This window comes from Chenopodium quinoa, unplaced genomic scaffold (genome assembly GCF_001683475.1).
Source record: "Chenopodium quinoa cultivar QQ74 unplaced genomic scaffold, ASM168347v1, whole genome shotgun sequence".
Taxonomy (NCBI): domain Eukaryota; kingdom Viridiplantae; phylum Streptophyta; class Magnoliopsida; order Caryophyllales; family Amaranthaceae; genus Chenopodium; species Chenopodium quinoa.
The window spans coordinates 3078356-3088280 of NW_018742815.1; the positions used below are offsets into that span (position 1 = coordinate 3078356).

The 9925-nt window shown below is 32.7% G+C and overlaps 1 protein-coding gene across 1 annotated transcript; it reads left to right on the forward strand.

Annotated features, from left to right (window-relative positions):
* The first annotated feature begins 583 nt into the window (after positions 1-583).
* On the forward strand, positions 584-2251 carry LOC110725466. The gene is made up of 2 exons (XM_021904940.1): positions 584-829; positions 1528-2251. Exon 2 carries the CDS (start codon positions 1803-1805, stop codon positions 2208-2210), a length of 408 nt encoding a protein of 135 aa, XP_021760632.1. The 5' UTR covers positions 584-829; positions 1528-1802; the 3' UTR covers positions 2211-2251.
* Positions 2252-9925: the final 7674 nt, after the last annotated feature.

A 9925-nucleotide genomic window follows, 5' to 3' on the forward strand; every position in this document is an offset into this window, starting at 1 on the left:
CGTATTTAACTGGTTTTAATAAGGGCCTATAATGGTTCTAAGTTGTAGGTTGATTTTATTTGACTATCGTGGACTTTACTTTTGTTTCGTTGACTTCTTAATTTGACTTGTTTTGAATGGTTTTGAAATTAGTCTTCCGCTATTTGTCTTTGGTATTGTCTTAGCCGTATTCACGGTGGCGGTAATGTCTTAAAATTTCCTATTTCGTGTTTTAAAAAGCGTAAAATAGGTGTTTTAAAGGAAAAGAATTTCTAGGGTGTTACATCTAGGTCTTCGAAATAGCCGTTGAACTTTTGATAGATATATTCTCCATGGAATTAGGGAAGTAGTTAGTGGACTTGTTCTTCTGGTAACGGTAATACAAGATCCCTTTAATAAACAAACTGAATAGTGGATCTGCTGAATCAGTCAATTGCAGCCCGAAACTTATGGGACGTCAGTTACAGCTTCTGGGATGACGATGCTCCATGACGTGTTTCCTCTAGACGCGTCACAAAAATTCTGCAATAACAATTTGCCCCAGATTATTGCTTTGTATTCCTCGAGATTCAAAGTGACAATCTAAAACTGCCAACTCAGCGCATTTAACCTGAATTTTCTGATCGTTACTTTTGCTTTGTCGAATTTTTTCAACTTCCACGTTGCTCACGTTTCCCCATTTTCTCTTTGATGAAGTAACTTCCAACCACTCCTTATAAAGTCTCACCCATTGAGAAATTAACTGCCCAATTCGTTTCAAACTATTTAAAAAAAGAATTCAACTTTTCAGTTTGGAGAACTCTGGTGCTTCTTGAGATCTTTCTGGGGAAAACTTCTCTTTCTTGTTCAGGTCATTTCTTCGACTTTGGCTTTTAATTTCTTTAATTTTATTTTCTATCTTGAGATTAAAGGGGGTAGTTCGAGTTCTAGGTTTTCACTTAGAATTTTTGAGAAAACTAGGGATTTACTTATTGAAATTATGGCGACGCATGAGAATCCTGCTAGCACAATTACTGAAGAGGAGCTTCCGTCCTTTGCTTCCATGGCAGGCTTCCCTGAGAGTGCTCTAATGGTACTCCCTTCTAAAGACAAACGTCCTGAAAATTTCCCCGAAGGTCACATTGTCTTTTACTTAGGGTTTAACTTCCAGTTCAGTGCTCTAACACGCTCTTTCATGGAAGTGCTTTACCTGAGCCCAGGACAAGTGCTGCCTCTAGTCTGCAAGGTCGCCCAAGTAATTGAGAAGGTGATTGAAGGTTGGGAAGAGCCCTTTAATCTTTCGGACTTAGCTCATGTATACAAAATCTACGTTGAAGCTTTCAATAGATGTACCCTTCATGTGCGATGTGGCCGTTCTGCCTTAGTTGGGAAAGTAAACACCAACGACCGTGGGTGGAAGGCGCGTTATGTTTTCGTTGACAAGAAAACTCTGGGGGAAGACGCCCAATGGATAAGGATTGGATGGCGTAGTTGAGGAATATTTCGCTGTCTTTTCGTTGTTTGTCGGCGTTTGTTGTTGACTCTTTTCTTATATGTTACGTTTTGCAGTGATTAACGCGGTTGCTGCTGGAGATAAGAGTGACGACAAGGTGAAAGGTTTTTTTAAAAGTTTCCGTTGAAGGATAGAACGTTCCCCTATGCTGGTGCTGAGGACTTAGAGCGTTCGAGCTCTGACTCGAAGGAAGACGTAAGGATTCTTGACGAAACTTTGGCCATGACTTAGGTGACGTCTTATTTTAATGTGATTTTTGGGACCCTTGCCTATTCAGACGCTTCAATTTACTTCAGATGCAGCCCATTATTCTAAGACCAGAGTCAATTCCATGTCTATGGAAGAAATGCTTGAGAAGGCTAAAAAGAAGTGGAAGCAGACATCTATTGCCCCTGCATCTTCCACTGCTGCTGAGGTAGTCCTTGACGCCAAGCCTATTGATTTCAGGGTTTCCGAGAAGAAACCTAAGAAAAAACCTGCTGAGAAGGTTTCCAACGCTCGTTCTGCTTCTTCTTCCAAGGATAAACAGATTAAGGAAGAGGAATATGAAGTCAGGGTTCCTGCCAGTTTTCTATCTGGGGAGCCAAATGCTGCGTCGCTGTGGCCTACCACTGAAAAAATATTTTTCACTGGTTCTGCGAAGCGTCTAAGTCACTTCAAGCCTCCTGAAATAGTGGGGGAAGCTATCAACCTGCAATTGAATGTAAGGGCGTTGTCTTTTCTTCCTATCTCTTGCTGAATGCCTTATAGTTCTTTTAACTTCACTTTGCTTTTTGCAGGCTTTTCAAGATCTGTTGGCCATCATGGGCCATTTCATCTCAAATGAAAAATAAATGCACAACTTCAAGGATGCGCTCACCACTGCTATAGGGGAAGCTTGCGCCAGCAATGAAGAATTAGTTAAGGCTAAGTGTTCGTTGGACGCTGCCCAGAAAGTAATGAAGGAGAAAAATAATGAAATTGCAGGTTTAAATAAAAGTGTTGAGGAGTTGAACCAGAATGTTGCTGACCTGACTAAGAACGTGTCTGAACTGGAGACACAGCTGGTTGATGCCCAAGAGGACGCCAAGAACTCCAAATGCTTGGAGCAGCTGACAGGTCGTGCCAAGATATTGAGACGTTTCCTGGCTAACCGCTTGACAAAGGAAGATGCTCAGAGAAAGATTGACGTCTTCCTCCAGTCTTTGGGCACTGCAACTGACATCGAATCTTAGACGGAAAGGGATGCTAAAGAGGCCAAGTCCACAGCCGAGTCGATGCCAATTGACGTCTAGGACGCGTCTAATGCCTTAGCTGAAACTCCAGTTCAGAATGTTGAGGAGGCTACTCGGGATGCTTGACTGCTGGTGTCTTTCTTTTGATATTTTGCTTGACTGTTGTTTTTTGAACTTTTGAACTTTGTACTTTGTGTTTTGGACGCCTTGTTTGTGGCGGTTTGTACTTTGAACAGTTTGCTTTCTTCATTTCCTATTTGCACTTTATTAGTAGAAATTTGAATTTAACTTATGCAAGTGTTTCTAACTTTTGTTTTTATTCATATAGCAAAGCCAAAATAGGCGAATTTACACTTTGGTAAAAACTTTCGAAAATTGACTAACAAAAACAAAGTTCAAGTCTTTACAAGGTTTTTTTTTTTTTTTTTTTTTTTTTTTTGCTACGAGTTTTTTGGCGTCAAGGCCATTTGTGAGTCTGTCGTCAAGGCAATTTGTGAGTTCTGGCGTCAAGGCCACTTGTGGGTTATGGCGTTGTAGGGAATATTTCAAGTATCGCACACTTGAGTCCCACTGTGATCATACACTTAAGCACGGTGACGTCCAAAGGGAAGGAAGTTAGAGTAAAAGAGTCGCCAACAAGTTTTAGGAACTTGGAAACCATTCACAGGGTGAAGGTTACACCCCTTCACGATCCATGAGATCGCTAATCCATAGTGGTCTATAACCATGACTGGATATTCGGGGATGAAGGTACAAATCCAGACTAAAAGAGATTGAACCTGCCCTAATAATAGGTCTCTAATTTATTCTTCTCGTATTCATGTGCGCTTTCTGACTAACATACAATCAATAGATTAACCCTAAAACTGTTTAATCTATGTTGGGTGAATATTAATGCACAAACAAAACTATTATTGGCGATCACTAGTTGAATTATAATCATATTAGCCTAAACAAGATTATTAATTATCTTATTAAGCTTGATTACAAGTATAAATTCCCTTTAAGTATGCATAAAAGGCGTGATCAAGAAATAAAAATAATAATATCAAGCAACAATAATAACAATAATCATCATAATAATCTCAATAAAGCATAATAATATTAGCAAGATCCTAGGCATGATACTAACAATATTAATAACAAATCCTAGCATGCCACTAAACATTAAAGATCAAATCTTTAACCCTAACATGATATAAGAAAGAATAGGAAGCATCCCACAGAAGCATACATGATATTAGAAATTTTAGTTATTACCCTAAACATGATTTTAGGAATCATAAAGACATTCTAACATGATACTAGGAATTAAAATAATTAAAGCATGAAATCTATATTAAAATAATAACAAAGTAATTAAATTACTTACTTGGATGCCTCGTATTTTTTTTCTAATAACAAAAATACACGCGTTATTAACTTCAAGGAAAATATTCAATCAAACTATTAATTTAAATAGTTGAAACAGAGATTTGGGACCAAACCCTTAGAAATTATCAACCATTCACGTCTAGGACAAGGCAACTTCAAACTTGGCTAGGTGTGTCTAAAATTTGTGAATGTGGAATTTTGTAAGAGGGGAAGGCTTAGAAAGAGAATAAAGAGAAAGAATAAGCTTCTAGCTTTAGAGAAAGAATAGAATTAGATGGTTGTGAATGAATAAAAACAGGGGGATACGACCCTTATTTATAGAAAAATAGTTCGAAAACCGATTGAAAAGAAATCGAGTCCCATTCGGAATAAAAAATCTCCTGTTGCGAACGACAGGAGTTAGCGCTAGACGACGGGTATTAGCGCCAACCGACAGACCTGTCGTTTGGCGCTGGGACAATTTTTTGCGGATTTTGTTTTTATCATATCTTTGATCCAAAATTCCAAATAAGTATGTCGTTGAAAAGCTATTGAAGTCTACTTTCCAACCTAATTAGAATAAGATTAAAATATTTTGTAGACAAAAAGATATCGCCCAAATAGAGTGGAAGGGTGTCAGTTTTGGATAGAGTTTCATATTCCTTTCATATCTTTTTCGTTATAGCTCGGAATTAACATTATAATATATCATTGGAAAGATAATTTCAAGATCTATCCAACCATATATTATTTGGATAAAAATAATGAGGCACAAAAATAATATCTGACTGTCTTTGAACATCTTTAAATTCAAATAGAATTAAGACTTAAAAAAAGGAAAGTTTTAAAAAAAGAAAGTTTTTATTCAATTTCAAATTCTTTAATTTTATCATTTCAAAAAGGATAATTAAGATCTTTTAGAAACTTGTGGAAGTTTCTAATTAATCCTAATTAGTTTAGTAATGGGATTAAACCTTTGGACCTTCCACATGATCATTGGGTCGTAGGTAAAATTAAAGCTGTCAAAAGCTGACTGTCAAAACCTTTGTTCCCAAGGTCCCTTCCTCGCTCCTAGGAGTTCAAACCTTTGGATACTCATTAGGGAAGTGTTGAAAACATTGTGCACTAATGTGTTAGTTCAAATCTTCGGATACTAGCATTTAAGTACTGAGACTTTCATTTAATGTTCAGATTTCATGTTGTTAATCCGCTTGCATTAGTGGGGGATTGTTGGAAATGGTAATGCAATCGGTTAATTGCAAGGCCTGACGATCCGCACTCGTGGGGGATTAAACGTTCCAAGGAATACTCGTGGCCGACTGGGTGGGCCATTGCCCGATTAGGCCCACCTAATTTGCTTGAGTGGGTTTTTTTTATTTGTCTCCTATTTTTGGGATACATATAAAATACGAGTATTGTCTACTTCTTTTAATAATTCATAACACGGTATTATTGAACCCTAAACACATAAACACAAGCCTACCCCTTTGATATCTGAACAGTTCTTGAGCAATTCCAACCTTCAAATTCGGGTACACGAATTATGGAGGTCGTTGTGTAAAACTTGGGGGGCGTGCGTCACTAGGATACTTGTACCGATGGTGACGTATTTTGCTTCTAAGTCAGTGGGTTCCAAACCACGGCACAACTGAAGGAGAACAGGTATTTGGTTCGAGTATGGAGATTGAATTTGTTCTAGGGAAGTTCTTGATTTGTCTATTTTTATTCATGGAATCAACAGGTATTTTTTCCAACAAATTTGTGTCTTATTATACTATTTATTTCCATTATATAATGATTGAGTTTGAAAACTAAAAAATGTTTATGGCAAGACTTAAACTCGAAACCAACAATTCTTACTATTTTTTTATTTGCATCACTTGTAAATGCGCGGAGTATTCGGCGATGCCTCAAGTTGCTAGTTTGTACTTGTTTAATTTGCTAATCAAATTCGTCTGTTGTGATGCAAATAAAAAATAAAAACGGAGGGAGTACTATTTACCAAACACTTTTACACAATCAACAATTTATAATCAGCTAATATAACCCGCTAATCAAATCAGTTAATAATATAACCGACCATATCAATAACTGAATCAACTACTAGCGATGTACCAAACAAGGCCTTAATGTCTTTGTTTTCTTCCTTGTAAATTTGTAATTATAAGAGATCAACAAAAAAAAAATGATTTTCATAGTTTTTTTTTTTTAGTTTTACACAATTTATGGACAATGGTTATGACGATTAATTTGCAAGGGAAACAAATTATAGCTTAGTAAAATCTTGTTATAAATATCAACATATATATACTTCTTAAACATCATATTTTCCCCCTTGTTAGTTTGATTGATGGTAATATTATCGGTTTAAAATATGCATTCATATGCGTGAAAATAGAATAAATATAACTATTAAAATGAAGAATGATTTATTTATGAGGTGTTGTTCTTCACTCACTTATATAAATTTTTCTACAATTCTTAGAACTCAATATAGTCTTAAAGATAAATTAAAAATTTGATACCGCTAATTAACCTATTATAATTATTTTTTCTACTAAAATTACGAGTCCTTGTTTAAATTTAATTCTCCTAAAGTATAAAATAAGTGAATATAAGATACTTTTGATACCGCTTATTAACCTATTATACTTTTGATAAGTAATTATTTTTTCTACTAAAATTATAAGTCATTATTTAAATACTTCTTTCGTTTGTATGTAGTTGACGTGTTTGATTTAGGCACATATATTAAGGAGAGGAGAGAGAGAATGAAAAAGCTAGTGGGGTAGCTTGTAAATACAAGGTAAAAAATTTTCCTAAAAGGAAATGTGTCAACTAAAAAAAAAACTTCTTAAAAAGGAATATGTGTCAACTAAAAAGAAAGAAGGTACTCCCCCCGTCCCTAAATTACATTCCTCCTTTTTAATTTTGGTATTCCAAAATTATATTCCTCCTTTTCTATTTTTGGTAAGTTTTTTTTTTAGTAAATCAACTTTCTTTTTCTGTTTTATATTTAATGCTTTCTCACTCATCCTTACCTAATCTCACTCGTAATCCTTGTGTCAAATTACAATGAATATGATTGGTTAAAAATTTTCAATTAGGAGCATGTGATGGGTCCTTTTTTTTTGCAAAGGATTGATGACATGTCATGAGTAATAACTAATCTATCTTTGTACATCCCATTGCATTATCTAATTATTGTTATTTGTCTTATTCTTTACTCCTTAATTTCCGTGTAAATTTCCAAAGAGGAATGTAATTTAGGAACGGAGGGAGTAGTGTAATTTTCCTAAAGTATAAAATAAGTGAATATAAGATACTTTTGAATAAAACAAAACCTGATTAATTACATGTAATAACATTTTCGAGGTATGTGTTAATGTGTTATAATCATCTACTAGTCAAACTGTCAAATACATGTGGATAATAAGATGATGATAGGAGTAATAAATTAACAAGTTGATGTCATGTTTGGTAAAATAAAGGATTATTGCAAACGCCATGTTCGAAAAGAGAAGACAAATTAATAGATTTCCTTAATGAATGGTATCACAACATTCAAAAAAACATATTCACCCATCTCTGTCACAAAAAATAAAAAAAAAATAAAAAATAAATAAATAAATCAGCATCAGGACGAAAGATACGTTTGCAAATAAAAGTTAATTTTTATTTTTTATTTTTTATAAGAGGAAAATGTTATACAAAATAAGCACAGCTATATATCATTAATTAATGATATACATCATCAATTAAAGTGTCGCAATAACCATTGGTAAGGTTTTTGGGATCGAACAACTGGCAAACATTTTACTCTCTTTACAAATTTCAATCTAGTCACCCAAACTTTAATAAGGGTAACATTTTGGTCGGGGCACAAAATTGTTACTCGTACAGTCATACTTATATTATATTTCGGTATTACTTCCTCCGTTTTTATTTAATTATTTAGTTAACGTGTTCGATTTAAGCATATATATTAAGGAGAAGAAAGAGAGTGAAAGAAAATGAAAAAGCAAGTGAGGTAGCTAGTAAATACAATAAAAAAATGTACTCCAAAAGGAAACGTGTCAACTAAAAAAAAATTCCTTAAAAAGAATTCGTGTCAACTAATAAGAAACAAAGGTAGTATACTTTATAATTTCTTTAAATAAGATGAAAGCGCGGTAACAAATACCCCCTTCATTTTTAAATACTTGCTCCTCTTTATATTTCCGGCCGTTTTTAAATAATTGTTTTATTTTTTATTTGAAAAGATTTTACAATATTTAATTTATTTCTCTCTACTAGTGAGACCCATCTAATCTATATATATATATATATATATATATATATATATATATATATATATATATATATATATATATATATATATATATATATATATATATATATATATATATATATATATATATATATATATAAAGGAGAGTTTTTCCCCGAGTTTTTAGAGAGCCACGTAGGATTTAATTTTCTTAGTGCGCCATGTAGGATTATAAATTTAAGTGGTAGCCAATTAAATAAGAGATTATTAATTTCTTTTACAATAAATAATTCAAATGCCACGTAAGCAAAATTGGCGAATGAGATTTTAAAGTTTAAATTAATTAAGTACAAAATATTATCTTTTGAGGTTAGAAATTTTATCTAATATTTTAAAACTAATATAATAACAATTTTAATCACATAAATATGATTTTTTTTTTTAAAAAAAATACTAACAAACCGTGCTTTGCACGGGCTTCATAATATATATATATAAAGGGGAGTTTTTTCCCGAGTTTTTAGAGAGCCACATAGGATCTAATTTTCTTAGTGCGCCATGTAAGATTATAAATCTTAGTAGTAGCCAATTAAATAGGAGATTATTAATTTCTTTTATAAATATTAAAAGTTTTATGTATTGCATATAATTGTTTTTCACATTTCTCATGCTTTCAAATTAACCACCATTTTACTCAATTATTGTTTGATAACTAGATGAAATCCACCCGATGCACTATTTACTTGTATTATTTTAAAATAAATATTTTTTTGAATGTGCTTGGTACGATAAAATTTGTTATTTTATTCGTTATACATAGAATATCATTAAAATTTTCTTTTAAAATAAATTGTGAATTTCATTTCATTCATTATATATTTACATAAAATTCCTAATATCAAACGATATTGTTTTATATTTAATTAATTTAACCATTAAAATCGCATTCACTAATTTTGCTTATGTGGCATTTGAATTATTTGATTTAAAAAAAAATAATTACAAATGTCTTATTTAATTGGTTATAGCTAAAATTTATAATCCTACCTGGCACTTTAATTTAATCCTACTCGACCCGAAAAAAATTATCTGTTTCGAACTGTAACCGATCCGATTTGATACGAGAAATTAATTAAGTATAAAATATTATCTTTTAATATCAGGAATTTTATCTAAATATTTAACAATTTTTAGCACATAAATATATATGTAAAAAAATTATTTTTAAAAATTCAAACAAACCGTGCATCGCACGGGCTTCATCTAGTTAGATATATATTGTACAAAGTATTACCTTTAGATTCTCTTTCCTCCAATTTGCCTTCTACTAACCTCACTACCTTTATATTTTATTACTTACTTTAATTTCTCCTAAAACTCTTTGCATGGAGAAATGAAGTAAGTATTTAAAAACGGAGGGAATAAGAATTTGGTCGACTAATCAGTTAATAGACTATTTTTTTTAACAAATCAATTCATTAATAAACAATCACCCAGTATTTACAAATGAAATTTAAATTAACAAATACATAAAATTGAATCAAATAAATGTTTTCTTCGTTAAAACTACGATCGTTATAAAAATTTTGCACCGTGGTACATCCTTTGCATACATTG

What these genes read in the sequence shown, in the direction of transcription:
- LOC110725466 (XM_021904940.1), top strand. Translation starts at nt 1,803, where the DNA reads ATGTCTATGGAAGAAATGCTTGAGAAGGCTAAAAAGAAGTGGAAGCAG.